Here is a 21,395-nt window from a genome sequence, read left to right as displayed (position 1 = left end):
TTCTTCATTAAATTATTTTTAGCTTCAGTTTGTTGTGTAATAATTGCTGTAGTGAAAATCTTTTGTTCTCTTCAGCAACAGCTTAAGCTCACCAGATGAATCCTGAAGCAGCATTGTCTTATTCTTCAAGGTGTGTGGAACATGACCTTAAGAAAAAAAATGTAGAAAAATGAGCAGACCAGAAAAAGTCAGAATTGTACGTTCACTTACCTTGAGTTCAGGGTCTGCTGGCTCCAGCCCTGGCTCTGCTGCCAACCCTCTTGTGACCTTGCCTGCTTACTAGCTTGTTGGGCCTGGGCCTCTAAGGTGACCTTGGCCTTTAAAAGCACTTCTCCAGCAAGAATCCCTGATGGCTTCCAGCACTCCTCAAGGTGGCCTGTTAGCCTGTGCTCTGTTGGGAAAGAAAGGGGATGGGAAGATTGTGCAGTCAGGTGAGCTGGGAAAACGTTCGCTTAAACAAAGTTGGCTTTCCTTTTTGCAGGACTTTTCGGAACTTTTGTTATATTATTTTGTGTTGTGAATCTCCATGAAAGGATGTCATCTGCAGGGCTTCCTGAGGTTGACCTAGCTACCCTTTTATCAGAGATTATCCAATTTTAAAACTACTGATTCATGGAATGCTGGTTCATGAAGCTGAATATCACTGTTGACTCTTCTGTTTCATTTACTGATTCAGCAAAAATTTATTTGTGTGAGGCGCCGCATGAGGCCCCAGACATATTGCAGTGAACAAGATGGATAGCCTTGGTCCTCACAGAGTGATTCATGACAGTTTTCACATGCTGTGAATTTCAGGAGAAGTCAGGTACCACGAGAGCCTCTAAGTGGGACGGGCCTGTGTACAGGGGTCAAGGCAGGGGTCCCTGAGGAAGTGACATTGACTTTGGGTTCTGAAAGATGAATGGGAGAGTTAGCTGGGGACAGGGAAGGGTGAAGGATGACCCGCAGGGGGTGCTAGTGCCAGTGTCGCCCTGTCCTGAATGAGGAGAGGGGGAGGAGGTGAGAGTGGACAGGTATGCTGCAGAGGGGGACCAGGTCAGGCCCAGAAGACTGGGTTCCTCCTGAAAGCCACCAGAAGCCATCAGTGGGTTTCAAATAGTCCAGTAACCTGATGAGATAAGCTGTGAAAAGGGCTCATTCAGGCTGTTGAGTGGAGAATGGGCTGGTCATAGGAAGACTAGCCTGTTGCTGTTTTGTTGATTCCAATTCATAGTGACCCCATAGGACAGAGTAGAACTGCCCCATAGGGTTTCCAAGGCTGTAATCTTTATGGAAACAAACTTCCACATCTTTCTTCCATGGAGCACCTGGTGGGTTTGAACCCCTGACCTTTGGTATGCAGCTGAGCACTTAGCCATTGCATCACCAGGGCTCCTTATAGAAAGACTAGAATATGTGTATAGGGAGAGATCAGGGAGGCATTACCCCTAGGACCAGAGGGCAGTAGCAGAGGAAGAGAAGTGAATGGATTTGATAGGAGGGGGATATTTAATGGGAATAGTTCCCAGTTTTACTGGTATAATGGTTTTCCCTTTGGGAATAAAACCAATAGTTGAATTTAATGGCTTCTGACATTTTAGTTTGTTCTGTTACAGTGAAAGGAAACTCCTTTCAATTTTTCTGCCTCCCAACCCACCCACTCAGCCCTGTACCCAGTGCCATTTCTTCTTTAGATAGCTTCATGCTAACCTGATTTCAGGCCATAGCCTCAGTTTCAGGTTTTATCACAGGATTCCTGCACCAAGAACACTTGCTGTGAACTCCCCAGGGCCGTGAGGATGAACTACCGCCTCCTCACCTTGGTTCCTCAAAAGCCTCTTCCAGGCCTTGCCTCTCACTGCCTGCTTCTCTCACTTTGCATCTTGCCACTGTCATTCTCTCCACCTGACTTTTCCTCTCCACACAGCACATATCCTGCTCCCTGGGTTTTATCTATACTAATGTGTGTAATGGAATGTTTCCAGAATGTACCATGTACTCCTGAGCTTCCTGCCTCCCTGTCTTTGCACATGCTGTTCACTCTACCCGGGTGCTTTCCCTCACTCCTTCACCTGGTTAACTCTTGTCCTGAATCAACCCAGCCCGCAGGTCATCAAGAAGCTTGTGTGACCCCCACCAGTTCGAGTTAGATGCCCATCAGGTATTTTTACATCCCTTTGCCCTCCCCCCAATTGTTGTTAGTTCTTGCCTTGTTTTTCTTCCTTTTTGGACTGGGAGGAGCTCCTTGAAGGAAGACCTTTGGTCTCATCTCTGAACCCCCCAAAATGAATTCAATATCTGGAACAAAGTAGGTGAACAAATAAATGTTTGAATGAGTGAATGAATGAACAAATAAGTGAGGGAACAAGCAAGAAATAAGTTTTGAGTTCTAAGTTAATTTCTAAATAACTTTGTCTATAACATTTTCTTTCTGTTTTTCTTTTAATTCTTAGCACAGCAGAAGGCTTAACAAGAAAAAATATGTCAGATGTCAGTGGGTGGCAAACGTTTTTACAGGCCCTTGGCTACTTCCTTAAAATGTTCTTTGGCTCAGCAGCTCTCGGCACTCTCACTGGCTTAATTTCTGCATTAATATCCTTTTAATGTGGTGAACACATGCGTGGCGGAGCAGATCGTCCTTGACTCCATCCATCTATGGCTGTTTTCTCCGTTTCCTTAAGGGGCCTGACTGTAGTCTAAGGTTTTGTTTGAAGGAGGATTTTCCTGCTTAGTGTTGGTTTGGGAGACACTTTAATTTAAACTCAGGGAATTCTTAAATTTCACATGAAGTTTAGGGTGTCACTTTTCCAAGCTTAAAAACCATGCACAGTGTTGGGTATCAGATGTGATTTTGGGGGGCTTCTCAGTTCCCAAGCCTGAGAACCACATTCAGGTGATGTTCATTTCCCACCATCTCACTTTTCACCTTCAGAAAAATGGAAGTTAAAGAGGCTTGCTAAGGCCAGCAGCACCTTGGTGGCTACAGAAAACTCATCATGTTGAAAATAGGAACTGGCACCTGCCCATTTCTGTGCACGTCTCAGCCTCCGTCTCGGGGCAGTGGTCCCCTGGGTCTCCTCCATGAGCAGTTTGTTGGGCAGATGGCCGGAGGAGGCTCTCTGCCTTGTTATAGGCATATTTGTCTGCCATTCTGTCCAATTTTCCCATTAACTTCCTTGTCCAGAAGCTTAAAAGCTCTGTTTAGCTGGCTGACAGCTTCTCTTATTGTTGTACCAATAAACAGAATGGAAAAGAGAAAACTATTTCCAGTTCAGTCTTTTCCTCCATATTTACCTTTTACTAGAGGAGGGAAAAAAAGGTCATGTATCGTAATGAAGTTAAGTCGATGGGCTGTGAGCTCCAGCGTGGGCTTCTGAATGGTGTATGACTATATAGAAGACACTCCCCTTTCACAGGGGCATGAGTTTAGCCACCTCCAGGAATAGGAAGGAAGGTCCTTCAATGGGGCATTGAAGCCCAGAGCTCTGGAAACAAGATGGGTGCCCATTAGTGACCTCATTTTGATGCCCTTGGGGGAAGTGAAAGAGTGACGTGGCATTGGAAGGCACCTGGTAGTGGGGGCTGGACAGTCCCCAGGACATTCCCAGCTTCCAGGTCAGCATTTTTAAATGAGCCGATTTTCATCTCCTTCCACCATTGTTTCCTGTCCAGTATTTATATTTCTTAGTGTGTGGCAGAGTCCCTTTATTATGGCATCAGTCTCCCTACAGAGACGGAATCCTGTGATAAGAATTTTCAGATGTAATCTTGGGATTCTAAAACCTTCTGTACAACAATTTGAAAAAGGGGGGAAAAACATAAAAAAAAAAAACCCTCTGTGCCCACTGTTTACTTTCTAGACATGAAGCCTGCAGATTTGGGACTTCCTTAGATCTCTCATCAGCTGTCCCAGAGGTCTTTTTCCTTGACAGTTGTCATTTACGTGTTAAAGCACATTGACTTGAGGAAAACACCTTCCTTGGAGTTTGGCATGATGATCATTTTTGCATATCTTCCTTACGGGCTTGCAGAAGGAATCTCCCTCTCGGGTAAGTGAGAGCGTTGATGTGCTGTGGTGGTGGCATGTTGTCCTGCTTGGTGACAGGTTGTATCTTTCGGGGCCCTTTCACTTATAGGAGACAGAGACACAACCCAGAAGAGCTTAAGCAATAACGGGCCTTTGTTGGCTCTCTAAGGAAACATCTGGATTTAGGCCTGGTTGGATCCAGGCATTCAAACAGTGTTGTCAGGGTCATGGGTTTTTCTTTTTACCCACACTCTCTCACTTATCTCCCGTCAGTCTTAACGAAGGAGGTACTGTGAAGGTCCTTATTTTACCAATGAGGAGACTGAGATTCAGAGAGGTTCAATACATTGCTCGAGGTTAAGCTGCAAGTGGTGGAACTGGGATTCAAACTCATTCTCTCTGACTACAGAATTGATGCTTCTCCACCCTCTTCTCTAATACTACCTACCTGCATAACCAAACCAAAACCAGACCCAGTGCCGTCGAGTCGATTCCGACTCATAGCGACCCTATAGGACAGAGTAGAACTGCCCCATAGAGTTTCCAGGGAGCGCCTGGCGGATTTGAACTGCTGACCCTTTGGTTAGCAGCCGTAGCACTTAATCACTGCGCCACCAGGGTTTCCCCCTGCATAACAGATAATCATAAATCCACGGACTGAGTGTCACGCAGAAGGACAGGCAAAGTGTGGCTGTTGTATCATAATAACTGAGTTTATAAGGCTACGTCTTACCTGTAAAGTCTTTTAGTGCTCTCACCACTCCCGTGGGGTAGGTACAGAGAGGCTAAGTCATTAACCCAAGGTTGCACAGCCATAACGGGGCTAAGGGGGGAGTAACCACTCACAGAGTAATGGTTCTTGGATACTCCCCCTCCCACCTAATCAATCCACAGCCCTTGTTTGCAAGGCTTGGTTTAGTTGGTCTTCTATTTTCCTGCCCACAAGTGACAGTGTCCGCAGTTGGTTAAATTGTAAGGACATTGGCCTGGAAAGAGAGTGTGTCTTTCATCTCTGAGGGAGGGGAGGAGCTGAGCAGGGAGCTGGCTTTCCAGTGTCTGACCCTGTCCTTGAGTGAAGGCCTGCAAAGGCTTGTTCTAGGCAAGAAGCAACGTTGGAAATATTTTGATCGCTGCTACAGGTTCTTCAGTTGTTGTTATTGTTCCTTTTTTTTTTTTTTCCATCGTGCTTTTTTAGGTGAAAGTTTACAGAGCAAATTCGCTTCCCATGAAACAGTACACAAATTGTTTAGTGACATTGGTTGCCAACCCTGCGATGTGTCAACACTCTCCTCTTCTCGACCCTGGGTTCTCCATATCCATTCGTAAGGTTTTCCTGTCCCATTCTGCTGCCTTTTCTTTGCTTTTGGGTTGTGTGCCCATCTAGTCTTGTATACGTGGTTGAACTACATGTGTTGTTTGTTTTATAGGTCTGTCTAATCTTTGGCTGGAGGGTGAACTTCAGGAGTGACTTAAGTACTGAGTTAACAGGGTGTCCGGGGGCCATTCTCTCAGGGTTTCTCCAGTCTCTGTCAGACCAGTAAGCCTGGCCTTTTTTTGTGCCACAGGTTCTTTTGCCTTAACTTTGTTGAGGAATAATTTACCTACAATAAGCGTACCAGTCTAAGTGTACGTGCACGGTTCCGTGAGTTTTGATATGTATACAGTTATGTGATCACCACAGTCAGGATTTAAAACGTTTCCATCCCCCAGATAGTTCCCTTGTGCCCTTCTGCAGTCAGTCCCCCTGCCCTGGGTCCTGACACCCACTGATCTGTGTTCAGTCACTGTAGTTTGCGTTTTCCAGAATGCCCTGTAAATGAGAGCATGTAGTATGTAGTCTTTTGTATATTATGTGTATTGTGATCCTTTTTACACTGTCACAATACATGTATCCATTCACCATTTGAAGGACATTTGGGTTATTTCCAGATTTCAGCTCTGAATATCTGTGCATATGTTTTTAGTTATCTGGGGTAAATACCTAGCAGTGAGGTGGCTGGGTCATGTGGTAAGTATAAGAAACTGCCAGCTGTTTTCCAAAGTGACTGTGCCATGTTGCACTCCCACCAGAGTGTATGAGAGAGTCCCAGTTGTTTCACATCCTCACCAGCACTTACTTGAATTTTTTTAAAGCTTAGCTGTCCCGACAGCGGGCAGCAACTTGATCCTGCTGTGCTTTGGTGCGGTTCTCTTTAAAGTCTCCTTGTGGTTTGTTGAGCTTCCTAGGTTGATAGTTTATGTGGGTTTATGGTTTTATCATCAGAGTTTGTAAATTTTTACTTATTTCTTTAGACCTTTTTTTTCTTTTTGGTTCCCACCCTCTTCTCTCCTATTAGGACTCCAGTTACTCCACTTATTATAGACGGCATGCTGTTGTCCCAAAATACACTTTTGTCTTTTTTTTTTCAGTCTTTTTCTCTCTGTGCTTTAGTTTGGTTAGTTTCTATTCTTCAGGTCCACTGACCATGTGGAATTGCCTGTTAATCCCACCCAGTGGATTTTTATTTCAGATACTGTATTGTTTGTCTACAGGCGTTCCCTTGGGGCCATTTTTATATCTTCCATTTCTCCCTTCATTGTGTCCGTTTTAATGTCCTTGTGTTGCTGATTCCATCAGGTATGTCAGCTCTGGATCCATTTCTATTAATTTTTTATGGGCTGTACTTTCCTGCCTCTTTGCTTGCCTATTTTTTAAGTTTTATTGTGGTAAAACATATGTAACATGAAATTTGCCACTTTAACTGTAAGTGTACAATTTAGGGGCATTAATCACGTTCACAGTGTTGTGCAGTCTTCACTGCTGTGGACTTCCAAAACTTTTTATCACCCCAAACAGAAATCGTACCCCGTAAGCAGTAATTTCCCATTCTCTCCTCAGCCCAGCCCCTGGTAGCCTCTGGTCTTCTTTCCATCTGTATGAATTTGCCCATTCTAGATATGTCATACAGTACTAGAAAAAAAAAAAAAAGATATGTCATACAGTATTTGTCCTTCTGTGTGTGGCTTATTTCACTTAGCATTAATGTTTTCAAGGTTCATTCATGTTGTATCAGAATTTCATTCTTTTTTTATGGCTGAGTAATATTCCATTGTGTGGATGTCCACATTTTGTTCTTCATTTATCAGTTGGTGGACACATGGCGTTGTTTCTACTTTTTGACTAGTATGAATAGTGCTGCTGTGAACATTCCTATACAAGTATGTTTGAGTCCCAGGTTTCAGTTCTTTGGGGTATATACTTAAGAGTAGAATTGCTGAGTCATATGGTTGTTCTCTGTTTGACTTTTTAAGGATCTGCCAGACTGTTTTCCACGGTAGCTGCACCATTTTACATTCCCATCAGCAGTGCACAGGGGTTTCAGTTTCTTCACATCCTCACCAACACTTCTTTTTTTTTTTTTAAATAGCAGCCAAGTATCTCATTGTGGCTTTGATTCACAGTTCCCTAATGACTAAGTGATGGTGAGTGTTTTTTTTATGTGCTCATTGACCATTTGTGTATCTTCCCCATTTTTTTCTTGTAAATTTTATTTATTGTTATTGTTAAGAATATACACAGCAAAACATATGCCTATTCTATTCAATTTTACTAAATTGTACATGTACAGCTTCTACATGTACAATTTAGTAAAATTCCAGTCTTTGAGTTGTGCAACCATTCTCGTCCTCCTTTTTTGAGTTGTTCCTCCCTCATTAACATAAACTCACTGCCCTCTAAGGTTCCCATCTAATCTTTTGAGTTGGTGTTATCAATTTGATTCCATGTAGATAGTTCTTAAAACACCATAATGCTCAAGGCAGATCTTTTTTTACTAGTTAAGCTAAACTCTTGTTCAGTTTTAAGATGACTTCAAGGAATATTTTTGGTTTAAGGTTTAAAGATTATCTCAGGGCAATAGTTTCAGGGGCTCATCTACCCTCTAATGGCTCCAGAAAGTCTAGAGTCCATGAGAATTTGAAATTCTGTTCTGCATTTTCCCCCTTTTGATCAGGATTCTTCTGTGGAGTCTTTGATCAAAATGTTCATAATGGTAGCCGGGCACCATCCAGTTCTTCTGGTCTCATGGCAGAGAGGCAGCTGTTCACCAAGGCAATTAGCCACACATTCCATATCCTGCTCCTGTTCCTGCCACTCCTTCTTCTGTTGCTCCAGGTGAACAGAGACCAATTGTTGGGCCTTGGATGGCCACTTGCAAGCTTTGAAGACCCAGGCACTACGCAATGAACTAGGAGGTAGAACAGAGGCACTAAACATGTTATTGGGCCAGTTAGCTGGGATGGTCCATGAAACCATTATCCTAAACCTCCAAACCAAAGAACCAGATCCCATGAGGTGTTTGGTTGTACACAGGCGGCCTTTGTAGTACCTTTTTTTTTTTTGCCGTTATTATGCATATGTCTATCACACAACTCCTGCTGACTCAACTTTTTACAGGTGTACAACTTACTGATGGCAGTTAAAGTAATTGGCTATGCAACCCCATCCTTGATCAGTGCAATTTTTCCATCACCATTAACCCCATTTTTCCCCCTCCCTACTACTAATAGACTTTGTTCTCTATACATTTGCCTTTTCTTGTATTTTTATATAAGTGAGGTCATATGATATTTGTCTTTTTGTGATCGGTTTGTTTCACTCAGCATAATGACTTCAGCTCCATCCATACTGTAGCATGTGTCAAGACTTCATTTCTCCTACTGGCTGAACAGTATTCCATTGTAAGTATGTACCACACTTTGTTTATCCATTCATCTTTTGATGGGCATTTAGGTTGTTTCTACCTTTTGGCTATTGTGAATAGTGCCACAGTGAACACTGTTGTACAGTCTCTTTTTGAGTCTCTGCTTTCAGGTCTTTCAGGTGTATACCTAGGAGTGGTAGTTCTATTTTTAAGTTTTTGAGGAACTGCCACACTTTTCCACAACAGCTGTACCATTTTGCATTCCCACCAGCAATGGATAAAGGTTCCAGTTTCCCCATATCCTCACCAACATTTTTTTTTCTTTTTTTTTTTTATCTTAGCCATCTAAACCAAAAGCCAAAGCTGTTGCTGTCGAGTGGATTCTGATTCATAGCCACCCTATAGGGCACAGTAGAACTGTCCCATAGGGTTTCCAAGGAGAGGCTGGTAGATTTGAATTGCCAGCCTTTTGGTTAGCAGCTATACTTCTTAGCCACTGTGCCACCAGGGCTCCAAGTGGAGTGAAATGTTATCTCACTGTGGTTTTGATTACATTTCTCTGATGGCTAATGATGCTGAGCATCTTTTCATCTTTGCTTATATTTTAATTGGGCTGTTTGGGGTTTTTTTTTGTTGTTGTTTAGTTGTAAGAGTTCTTTATATATTCTGGACATTATTCTTTTATAAGATATATAATTTTCAAATATTTTCTCCTATTCTGTGGGTTGCCTTTACATTTCTTGATAACGTCTTTGATGCACAGATGTTTTTTTAATTTTGATGAAGTCCAGTTTATCCATTTTTTTCTTTCGTGGTGCATGCTTCCAGTGTTGTATCTAGGAATCCATCACCAAAACCAGGGTCATAAAGATTTCCCCCTGTGTTTTCTTCTAAGAGTTTTATGGTTTTAGCTCTTATACTTCGGTCATTGCATTAGGTAAATCTGCTGCAAAGGACCTCTTTAAAGTGCTGAAGAGCAAAGATGTCACTTTGGAGACTGAGGTGCACCTGACCCAAGCCATGATATTTTTAATTGGATCATATGCATGTGAAAGCTGGACAGTGAATAAGGAAGACCAAAGAAGAATCGATGCCTTTGAATTGTGGTGTTGGCGGAGAATATTGAATATACCACGGACTGCCAAAAGAATGAACAAATCTGTGTTGGAAGAAGTACAACCAGAATGCTCCTTAGAAGCAAGGATGGCGAGACTGCATCTTACATACTTTGGACATGTTGTCAGGAGGGATCATTCCCTGGAGAAGGACATCATGCTTGGCAGAGTACAGGGTCAGCGGAAAAGAGGAAGACCCTCAACAAGGTGGATTGACACAGTGGCGGCAACAATGAGCTCAAGCATAACAACGATTGTAAGGATGGCTCAGGACTGGGCAGTGTTTTGTTCTGTTGTGCGTGGGGTCACTATGAGTCGGAACCAACTTGACGGCCTAACAACAACAGCTTCGGTCACTGATCCCTTTGAGCTAATTTTTGTATATGTTGTGAGAGAGAAGTCTAACTTCATTCTTTTGTGCATGGGAATCCAGTTGTCCAAACACCCTTTATTGAAGAGACTTAATTTTTGATTGGGCACCAGTCATTGGGAATTTTATATTGTTGAGTACAAGATTTTGTTTTATTCCTTTGCCGAGCTCTGGGCATCTAGCTGAGTTTCTTAAAATCCATTTTACCCTTTCGAGGTTTACTTTTAAGATTTGCTAGGGCAGGTCCAGAGTAGCACTAAGGCAGTGCTTCTGAGGACTCGACCGTGTGCCTCATGTGCTATGAGGCCACTGCACTCTGATGGGAACGCCAGCTACTCCTAGCCCCATGTGAGCTTTGGGACTTGTTCGGCCTATTTCCTTTTTAGTGGCTCTGAGTTGAAATTGACTCAATGGCAGTGGGTTTGTTTTTCTTTTTTTTTCTTTCTGTGAAGCCTTTCCTCTCTGGTATTCTAGCTGGCTTGGCCTCCACTGGCTGAAATCTCCATCTCCTCTTCTCAGCAAGACTCAGGTGGCTGGGCTCTGCTTGGGTTTCCCCTCCCTGAGCCTCACTCGGGAACTACCTCAGGCCGGTAAACTTTGGCATTCATTGGGCTGCTTTTACTTCTTTCCCCTCTGTCAGGAATCACAGTCCTGCCCTGCCTGTGGTCCAGTATTAGGAAACAGTTTTGTTTTCATTACTTTATCTGGTTTTCTAGTTGTTTTTGGCAGGAAGGCCATTCCTGTAGCAATCATTTACTCCTGGGTGAAGTGGAAGTCCCTGGTGGTTTTTACTAGACTCAGTTGAACAGGATCCTTCTCCCCACAGTTCACCATCTGCTGATGTGTGGCTGCCCTGCGAGCCCATCCTGCCTAGGAGGAAGCGGCGTGGACTCTGGCCATCCTCACCGGGGATCTCTCTGTAAACCTCAGGGTTTTGTTTTTTGTTTTTTCAATCCTAAGCCAGGTCTCTTGGATAATTTCATCCCAGTATCTGCCATCAAGTTCCCTCTTTCATCTTTATTCAGTTTTGGTACTTATATAAACGTTACCTGTGAATTATTGGGCTCTAGCCTCGCTATTTTTACTTCTGTTTTTTTAAACTGTTCCCCCACTCCCTTGAGATGAACGCTGAGTACCCGGTGGCAAAGACATATCTTATGCATTGGTTTGGAATTTGTGATGAAAGCAAGAGAGCATTTCCCTTGTCCTGTCTTCAGAGTGGCCGTGTTTTCTATTTACAGGGCTTTCCTTTCCTTGGGGACCTCTGCTACACCTGCCAGTGGGGCCACGGAGCATGTGCAAGCCCCGATGATGGGTTATGGGACCGTCTCTGCCCACACTGTATCTTCAGGGATGTTTGTCAAAATCAACTGTGGGCCTGTGGCCACGCAGGGCTTTCAAGGAATGGCAGGATGGCCTTGGTGTGTTGCATGGACCCCCAAGACCCCACTGTAAGGGACATAGAGGGAATGGGTGGTACTTTTGCTCGCTTTTCCTGCCTTTTTGTGCTCCCCATTTTCTGACTAGCACAGAAGGTTTACTGCGAGTGATTCCCAAGACCACTGAGCAGGACATTCTCTCCCTACGAAGCACTTACTGGAAACCACATGTTTAGAATACAGTGGTTAAGAACTGGGGCTGTGTAACTGGACAGACCCAGGTTCAGATCTCTGCTCCACCTCTCATTAGATATGTGACCTGAGATGGTGACTGTCATCTAGCACTGCTATAACAGAAATATCACAAGTGGATGCCTTTAACAAAGAGAAGTTTATTTCCTCACAGTAAAGTAGGCTAAAAGTCCACATTCAGGGTGTCAGCTCCAGGGGAAGGCTTTCTGTCTCTGCTGGCCTTCTCATCAGTCTTCCCCTAGACTAGGAGCTTCATGCTGGGATCCTGGGTCCAAAGGACTGGCTCTGCTCCCAGCGCTGCTTTCCTGGTGATATGAGGTCCCCAACGCTCTGCTTGTTTCCCTTTCCTTTCATCTCTTGTAAGTTAAAACGTGGTGCAGGCCACACCCCAGGGAAACCCCCTTTACATTGGATGAAGCATGTGACTTTAGTAAGGGTGTTATAATCACACCCTAATCCTTTTTAACATAAAATTACAATCACACAATGGAGGACAATGAGACAATACTGGGAATCGTGGCCCAGCCAAATTGATACACACATTTTGGGGGAACCCAGTACCCCATTTTTGGGAGGACATAATTTAATCCATGACAGTGACAGACCTAACCACTCTGAGCCTCCACTTCTTTATCATAAAGCAGAAATCATAAAAGGGAATTGACGTAAGGAAGACTCTTGGCAGGGGCGTCAGTGCCTGGTGTTACTGCCGGGGTGACCATACACCCTGGTTTGCCCTCGACACCTCCAGTTTTCCCCTTTTGTCCCAGTGTGATAAATTACTAACACTACCTGTCACCCTGAAAAGTGTCCTGATTTTAGAAAACAAAATAAATCGTCTCCGTAATTATTCCTCAGGAAGCATTAGCTGTTCTCAGAATCATTGTTCTGGTTGTGTCCGTTTTAGCTCTTTTTATGGTTCTTTCAGGCCAGTTTTGAGGGCCACTTTACCATCTGGCTTTAAAGACTCAAAGATGTCCAGACTCCATCCTTGTCCTCAGCAGACATAGCTTAGCAAACGGGGGGGCTGAGGGACAGGTGAGTCACTGGATGGGATGTTTGGGGTTGGATGATATGTTTACAAGACAGATCAGGACGTAACCAAACCCACTGCCGTCGAGTCGATTCCGACTCAAGGACATAGCACTCTCTAAAGTGTTGGGAGGACGTCGGCAGAGATGGACGGTATCGTACAGCAGTCACACGCACTGGTGTCTACACCAGGAGTCCCACTGCAGCACGGTTAGAGAGAAAAACCGGAAGCAACTCAGTGTTTGTCAGTAATGGGAGAGATGAAGTAAGTTCTGATCCAGTGGAGACTATGCAGCCACTTAAGAGGTGAATTTACCTGTTTGTACTATCATGGAAGGAACTCCAAGATACATTGTTCAGTTTTATGAAAGCAAGCTAAAAACGCATCTGTCCGTTCAATAAATACGTATTAAGTGCCTGCCCTGTGCTAAGAATGATCCTTCATATCAGGGCTGCGGTAGCAAACAAGATAAGATCAGATTCCTGCCTGCAGAAGAAAGACAATAAGCAAGTCAGCAAACAGGGTAATTTCAGGTGGATATGAAATGACATGAAGGGTAGAAATCAGAGTAATGTGGCAGAGTGGCATGAGGGCAGAGAACTCATCAGATAGGGGAGTCAGGGAAGGCCTCCCCAAGGAGGTGACCCCAGCTAAGACCTGGATGGTGAGAAGGGCTAGCCGTGGGAAGATCTGGGGAAAGTGTCTGGCGGTGGAACAGCAGGTGTTAAGGCTCCCACGTAGGAGTGAGAGAGGACAGCAGGCTCCTGGAAGCGTGAGAGACCAGTGTGCATGGAACAGAGTGCACTGGTGAAGGGGCGAGGACTGGTCCTGCAGGGCTCTGTGGGCCAGGCAGGAACTTGGGATTCTATTATATGTGCAAAGGCAAGCATTGGAGGTCTTTTAAAAATCTATTCTGCTGGTAGTACATGCCATATATATAATATCCTGCTTATTAACTTTTTTTTTAGATAAATAAACACGTATATATGATTGCATAGTAAAAGGACTAATGATCTGCACATCAAACTCAATAGTTCTTGCTTCTGGGCAGGGGGTATAAACGGAGGTTCTGTGTTTTACTGTATACCTCTGAGTCAGAATGTTTTATAGCAAAATATATTTATATATTGAGTAATTAGCAAAGAAGACTGAGTGTGGTTTGACTCAGCCTTCAAGAAGCATGTGATAGTTTACTCCAGTGAGTAAGGGATACAGTGAGTGATAAGCACACAATGCCATGGTTGAGGTCTGCCTTTTAGGCTTAAACCCCTTTACTACATTCCTTTATTAAGTCGAAAACGATTTAACCTTGAACTAGAAAAGGATTTCCTCCTTCCCTCCCTTTTTCCCTCCTTTTCTTCTTTCCAGTAGGCTGAAAGTTTTTCTTACATTGTTATCTTGCTTCCTTAAATGATTTTTTTCTTTAAAAATTAAATGTGTCAGGAATTCTTCCTTACAGGATATTTTGGAAAACACCCATGCCCTTTGTCTATAAAAGCGAGGCTAGTCTGTGCCATGGGCACCTTTTCATGCTCTTACGGCCTGTCCAGCAGCAGCTGTAGTGAATGAGGGTGGCTTGGGTGGTGAAGTGGTCTTTGCGTAGGGAGGGCATGTAGGGCAGACGCTTCACCTGTCCCTCAGGCTTTTGGACCCACTGCTGACAGAACTTGAGAGGTGCCCCCAACGCAAGATCAGTCCAGGGTGAAGGTAGGGCTGTCTCTTCACTCTTGGATTGGTCACACAGCCTGTCTCCAACATCAGTAGGTCAAGTGCACAGGTAGCAGCCACGGGCCCAGCTTAACACCCAGATGGGGTTTGTTTACCTAGTCAGAGAAATTTTTAAAACTTGAGTTAGTTGCCATCGTTAAAAGTTGGGACATTTCCCATAAGAAACAGGTTTCTGGCATCTTTCAGAAAACCAGAAAGAAGACTGGCCAGCCTTAGGCCCGCAGTCCCATAGGGAGACCGCCAGCCCTTTTTAGATGGGCTTGTGCCTTAGTTTTCCCATGAGCCACTCACCCACTTATTGTAACTTACCTGGCCCCTGAGGGGTTTGAGTTTCCAGCCCCCCGCCCCCCCATCTTGTGCACAGGTGAAACTGTAGCCAGTCCCGTTCTATGCCTATCTCCTTGTTGAAGAGTGCTGGGGCAGGACAGGCCTGGGTGGTAGGAAGCTCTCAGGGCCCTGACAGTGGTCTCCCTCAAATGTTCAGTCCCAAGGGAACTTACTACATCCTACTGTCAGACCTTACTCCCTGGAGCCTTTGGCTCTCTGGAGTGACTGTTCAATGTCGAGGACCTCACTCTGTGTGCAGGACAACAATTTGGGTGGAAGGTAATTCGTGTTACTACTTAAACAAGGCTCAGGCTCCCCTTGGGTTGACTTTTACTTCAAGGTGAGAATTACAGTCTAGCTTTGCCAGTGGGTTGATAGCCCCTCTAGAAGCATGCTGGTTAAACAAAGCCCTTTGGCAGCTCTGTGTCCCCTCCCCCAGTCTCAAGGGTGGCGGTGGAGAGCAAACCTGGGTTTTGGTCTCTTCTGTTAGGCACTATGTGGTGCCACCTTTTGACGGCCTCCATGCCCTGCGTTTTGTTGCAGGACCAGGAAGGGCCGGCTCTCCTGGCAGTCACCTGCAGAGCATACTGAGAATGTAGAGAAAAGACTGAAGGTGGTGGTTGTGTTTGTCTTTTATCCAGTAGAATAGTGATTCAGTACAGCTCTTGAGTACCCAAGAATCTTCTCATTGCTCTAAAATGGCAAGTAAAGAAGTCTCCTGCCTACTTGTTCCCTTTCTCCCATCTTGTCCTGAGTGTCTGTGGGAACATTGCTGGAATTTCTCCATCTGCCCTCCTTTCTGGGGAAAAAGTGAGAGAGAAAGAAATCTCTATTGCCTAAGAGAAAAAAAAGGAGGCTTGGTAGCACAGTGATTAAGAGCTCGGCTGCTAACCAAAAGGTCAGCAGTTCAAATCCACCAGCGCTGCTCTGTCCTATAGTGTCGATGAGTAGGAATTGAGTCAATGGCAACAGGTTTTTGGTTTTAGGAGAGAAAATGTCCCAGCTATCACTGTTACTAAGACCAGCAAGTGCCGATTGGGTAGTACGAAGAGTAGGGATTTTTCTCTGTTTTGTAGGGTTGTTTATAAGCTTAGCAGCTGAAATGTCTCAGATGCAATGCTGTAATTTTTACCCTTTCGTAAGTGGAAAGTTAGTCACTAATCCTTGTTTCTATAAAGCAACAGAAGAGATAAACTTACAAAGTTTGATTTGCAATCCCTGTTTGATGGCTTTTTAAAAAATCTCAGTTTCCTTACATGAAGTAGAGAGCTCTTCTCTGTGCCTAGGCAGAGGTGTACTGAGAAGACATCTGTGTAAAGCGTTGTGGGAGGAACTGGGGGGCAGTGGACAGAGGTGGAGGCTCAAATCCTGAGTAAGTGAGGAAGCTGTAGATGCTCTTGTGGAGGGCTTTGAAGAAAAGATACCTTTTTTGAAAAGTGCATCTTTCTTTTTTTTTTTTTTTTGTATCGCAAGAGTAATACATGATGATTATAGAGAAATTCAAAATTAAGGAAAAGTATTAAAAAAAATCAAAATCACGATTCTCCATACTCAGATTCTTAAACTCCCTTTCTGCCTCAAGATCGTCTGGTTTTCCTGCCTCTCTAGATCTGCAGACCACAGTAATGGATGAGTACTTCATGTGACTTGTCTTCACTCACCTTCCTAACAGTTCTATGAGTCGGTACTATATTAGTCCCACTATACAGACATAAAAACTGAGGCTTGGGGAGGGGAAGTCACTTGGCCCAAGGTCACACAGCTGATAGTGAAGCTGCCAGAGAGGAGGGGCCCTTCAGTTTTTCTTTGAAGTCCCTGGGAGACCTCAGGCATTATTCCCTTCTCCCTTTTCTTTTCCATTTTCGTTCTTAATACTGTAGGCTGCAGGGACTTGCTGGAAGTGTGAGTTGTTATTTGTGTATCCCATGGTAGATGCTTTTCTGATGTTCATGTCTGTGCACTTTACCCCTGCAACTCTAGGCATTATGGCCATCCTGTTCTCGGGCATCGTGATGTCCCACTACACGCACCATAACCTCTCCCCGGTCACCCAGATCCTCATGCAGCAAACCCTGAGGACCGTGGCCTTCCTGTGCGGTGAGTGCTGCCTCTCTGGTGTCACGTGGGCCTGCCCGGTCCCAAACATTCCTCTCACCCCTGTCTGGGAGTCAGTTGGGATTTCCCCTGGCAGGATGTTTCAGAACCAGTGTGCTAACATGCATGTCAATTTCTAAGGGGGAGGTAGAGCATTTCCCAAACTCGTCCACAGAACCTATTTGTAAGAACATCTTGAAGGACATAAATTTGGGAAATTCCCCGTTAGCAGTGTCATTTGTTGGGGTCAAATACACCAGTTGACTTTTTCTTTTAAACAGTTTTAATCTGAGTTCTCGGGCACAGTCTTCCCCTCCTCCCATGCTCAGACACACATTCACGTTCGCACACACGTATCTCCTCCCCGGTTTATACCTGGACTGTCTCTGTAAGCTGGCCCCTAAGTGGCTGTGTCCTAGCGGTCCGCATCAGCATCAGCAGGCATCTCGGGGGGCTTGCCAAATTCTGAAGCACTAGCTCCCTACTTTTGTGTCTGAGGAGTCAGGCCACATAGCGGTTTCATCCCCATCTACAGACAAGGAAGCTCAGGTGAGAGAGGTAAAATGACCTGCCCACGGTCCCCTGGCTGAGGGGTGAGTCTGGAAGCCAGGTCTCTTCATTCCTAGTCTAGTGGGTGTTTTTTCAGAGCACCCCTCTCAAAAGCCCATGTGTGATGGAATTCCGACTTTCTGTAGCCATGGAGGCTGGATGAACCCCCGGAACTATTGCCCTGAGGTAATCTTTAAACCTTAATCCAAAAATATCTCCTAAAGTCTTCTTAAAACCAAACGGTAGTTTAGATTAACTAATAAAAAATGTCTGTCTTGAGCATTGTGCTTGTTTAAGTGTCTATAAAGGATCAAACTGACAACAGCAACTCGAAAATTAGGAAACTTAGGGGCCAATGAGTTTATGTTAATAGTGGAAGAACAACTCAGAAAAGCAGGGTGAGAATGGTTGCACGACTCAGAATGTAATCAGTGTCACTGAATTGTACATGTAGAAACTATCGAACTGGTGTGTGCTCTGCTGTGTATATTCTCAACAACAAAAAAATCATTTGGAAAAAAAAAGGCTATGGCTAAAGATTCTGACCCTGTGACCCTCACAATTAAAGGAATGCAAAGCAGAACATCCCTCAAATTCTTTTTTTTACCCATCAGATTGGCAAATTTTGAGTTTGATGATACCCACTTCTGACACGGTGTGTGGAAAGCAGGCCCACTGATGGGAGTGTGCACTGACATCATCCTTCTGAAAGTCATTGGTGGCATCTATCTGAACTTCAAAGGCACATGCTCTTTGACCTGGCAGTTTCCCTACCAGGAATTTACCCTGTGTACAGGGATGTTTGTTGTGGTCGTAATATCAGAAATAGACACGATTTCAATGTCCGTTTACCAGGGATTGGTTAAATTACCAAGCTCATAGATTTTATGCCACCAGGGAGATGCATAAAGTCCATCTGAATGTGCTGATTTGGAAAGATTGTAAAAATATTTATTAGACAAGAGAAAAATTCAGGAGGAGGAGGAGGAGTACACCATCCAGCCTGTGGACTTGTTTTAAAAGGACAGATGTGAAAAAAGCTTTGCTAAAATGTTTTAAACAGAGATACCATTTTACTATGTTGAACTATTTTAAAATACAGTCTTTGTCTCTCCTTAGTTACTTGATTTTTCTGGGGAACAACACAGTTTAAGCAAGGAGCACGGTGTTAGAAATTTAAAAGGGGCCTTTTCTTAAATACCCAAGTGACTGACTGACTGACTGTACAACAAGTCAGTGTGAGACTCTGACTTGCAGAGTGGAGCCAAGAATTGGAAATGTAACTCTTCCTGCAGTTCCTGCTGGGTTTAAGCCGCATTCTAAACCTGGTGACGGTGTCAACATAAGTTAAGTCAGCCACTTGGCTCCATCCACTCTGGCAAGGAGGTTAAACAAAAGGCCCTTTGATGCTTGTTCCGTGATGCCACCAGTCATTAGCTCTGAATTTTTGCCACTTTGCTGCAGTCAGAATCCTTGCTAATCACAGTGTTCAGCAAATGGACAGACTCATACATTTATCATCTTCCCTGGGTGGGATGGTGTTTGTTTGCTCAAGTATTTGACAGTTGACTCATTAAATGAGGAGGTTCTGGAGAGCAGGAATTTGTCACTTCAAGTGATAGAGAATCTAAGCACAAGGTTGCCCAATGCATTGGTCACGGATTTCCCAGAAAATCAGCAGAGTGCTGTATCGGATTCCGACTTATTTCTGCATGTTTGCTTGTTTAACAATTTAGTACTACATTGGGGAAAAAAATAGTTGGGGCTGAATAATCCATTCTTTGGTTTGTTTCAGAAACATGTGTGTTTGCATTTCTTGGCCTGTCCATTTTTAGTTTCCCTCACAAGTTTGAAATTTCCTTTGTCATCTGGTGCATAGTAAGTATTTTCCTCGTTTTTTATTTAATTACTTATTTATAGATTAATAACCACATGTTCTGGATTCATTTATGTAACTGTTTACTGTTCAAAGTCAACAGCTACATAGACACTCTTCTGTTTATGTTTGTTTTGTTAAAAAATCACAAACACACAATAAAGGGGAAAAAGGATGGGATCAAGTGAATGCATATCCCTGGAAAAAGATTTTTGTTTGCTTTTTAATTTTCAGTGGCCTGGAATGTTATGGTCCTCTTTAAAAAGTACAAGTTGATGTGTTTTTATGTAAAATGGAAAAAGCAGACTCCAAAATTGAATATGTAGTTTGAGCATCTCATGTAAAAACATTATGCATAGAAACAAAAAAAAAAAATATAAAGAAAATATAGCCAAATATGGGAATGATTTTCTTTTCTCCTTTTCCGGATAATTTATAATGAACATGCTTACCTTTTAATGCAGTTTTCCCCTATTATGTCTATTTCTTTATGACACTTGGACACTTGTTTAAAGATTCCCAGGCCCTTACTCGCCCTGGAGACTCACCCAGAGAAATCATCCCAGATGATTCTTCTGATCGAGAAGATCTGGGAAACAGTGTTATAATTGGACTGGGGCGGTGGTAGGAGACGAATTAAAATATACCTTTAAAAAATGAAAATAGAGGTTTAGTCATTTGCAGTAGAATCAAATCTTTTTGGGTGTAGAATGGGGAGAAAATACAAGTTTAGCGTTTAAAAGAAAGGCCCCACGCTGTCAGGCACCTGACTGACCTGTGCCCTTAATGGCTCTAAACACTTGGGCATTAAGCCTGGTGAGCCCAGGCCCCTTGTCTGTGTGCCTCCTCCGGTCTCTCCCCTTCAGTGTGTCTCCAGCCTCCTGCTGATTCGTGCCTGCATGTACTCTGATCCCGCATTTCACGCCTTTGCTGTCTCTTTAGAGCCTCCGTGAATTTAAGACCCTAAAGAAGCACACCTTAGTGTGGTTGAGTTATCATAATTCAGCCTCAGTCAACTTCTATTGCCAACTCCATTTAACAAAAGCCAGCTATGGGAAGGGAATCACCTTTTTTTTTAACCACTATCATCTAGCCTGTATAAACCAGTCAAGCCTACCTATTTGGCATGCGGGGAAACTGAGGCAGAGAGAAGCTAAGAAACCCTAAGGAAAAAGATGTTTCCCCTTGCAGTCTGGGCACTGCCACCTCTCGGCCTGCAAAAACTCATTGCTGTTTGTCCCTGTTACCTGCCTGTCCTCCAAACTCAGGTTTCAGGACAAGAGACTGGCAGCAAAAGTCGTTTACAGAAAATATAATAGTCTTTAGTGTGGTCACTGGGTAAAAGGGGCCACGTTTGGTCAAACCTGAAACGCCAGTGTGGGGATGGAAGATTGGATTTCAGCGGGTGGTAAAGGGAGGTGCCTGTCTCAGCCGTGGGCCAGGAGGAAAGGAAGATGAGAGAGTGCCCCGGGTGGTAACTCAGATTCCCCAAGCACATAGTCACAGGCTGGCCCTGTGGCTCCTGGAGGCTGACCTGTGCTATTCAGACTGATTACAGTGCCTGCTACCAGGTGGACTCGGCTTCATGGTTAAGATCATGGGCTTTGGGGTCTGAACCAGGTTTGAGACGGCCCCACTGCTTCCTATCTGGGTCAACTTGGACCAGATACTTAACTTCTCACTATCCCAGTGTCCTTGTCTATAAAATGAGGACAGTAGTGCGTAAGACCACTGCAAGGAGTTAAATGTCACAGGATAATGTTTGTAAAGTGCTTAGCACATTGTCTGGAGTAGAAATATTTGATGATTGACAGCAACTATTACCGTCTAAGGCACACCATCCAAAGCACACTCAATTCGTGCTTGTTGAAAGAACAAACTGGAGCCCAAAGAATGTCCATGTGTATATGATTCTTTTCTAGTTAATTAAAGTCAGAACCAAGATGTAGAAAATGAAAGCAGATTAATAAATTGTTCTAAGAAT

At 43.9% G+C, this 21,395-nt stretch overlaps 1 protein-coding gene across 10 annotated transcripts in view; it reads left to right on the top strand.

Annotated features, from left to right (window-relative positions):
• The window catches only part of SLC9A8 (solute carrier family 9 member A8), an 82,312-nt gene that overhangs the window by 44,504 nt on the left and 16,413 nt on the right, over nucleotides 1-21,395 (top strand). For all 10 annotated transcript variants that reach the window (XR_007515357.1, XR_007515358.1, XR_007515356.1 and 7 more), the window contains 4 exons: nucleotides 2,433-2,571; nucleotides 3,923-4,028; nucleotides 16,873-16,989; nucleotides 19,331-19,413. Coding sequence is in view for 6 of the 10 variants with exons in the window: in XM_049868921.1 (XP_049724878.1) it covers nucleotides 2,433-2,571; nucleotides 3,923-4,028; nucleotides 16,873-16,989; nucleotides 19,331-19,413 (445 nt within the window). In the remaining 4 variants the exon portion in view is untranslated. The remainder of the gene's footprint in view (nucleotides 1-2,432; nucleotides 2,572-3,922; nucleotides 4,029-16,872; nucleotides 16,990-19,330; nucleotides 19,414-21,395) is intronic.

This window comes from Elephas maximus, chromosome 25 (genome assembly GCF_024166365.1).
Source record: "Elephas maximus indicus isolate mEleMax1 chromosome 25, mEleMax1 primary haplotype, whole genome shotgun sequence".
NCBI classification, from domain to species: domain Eukaryota; kingdom Metazoa; phylum Chordata; class Mammalia; order Proboscidea; family Elephantidae; genus Elephas; species Elephas maximus.
This window is presented reverse-complemented; position numbering and strand designations above follow the sequence as displayed.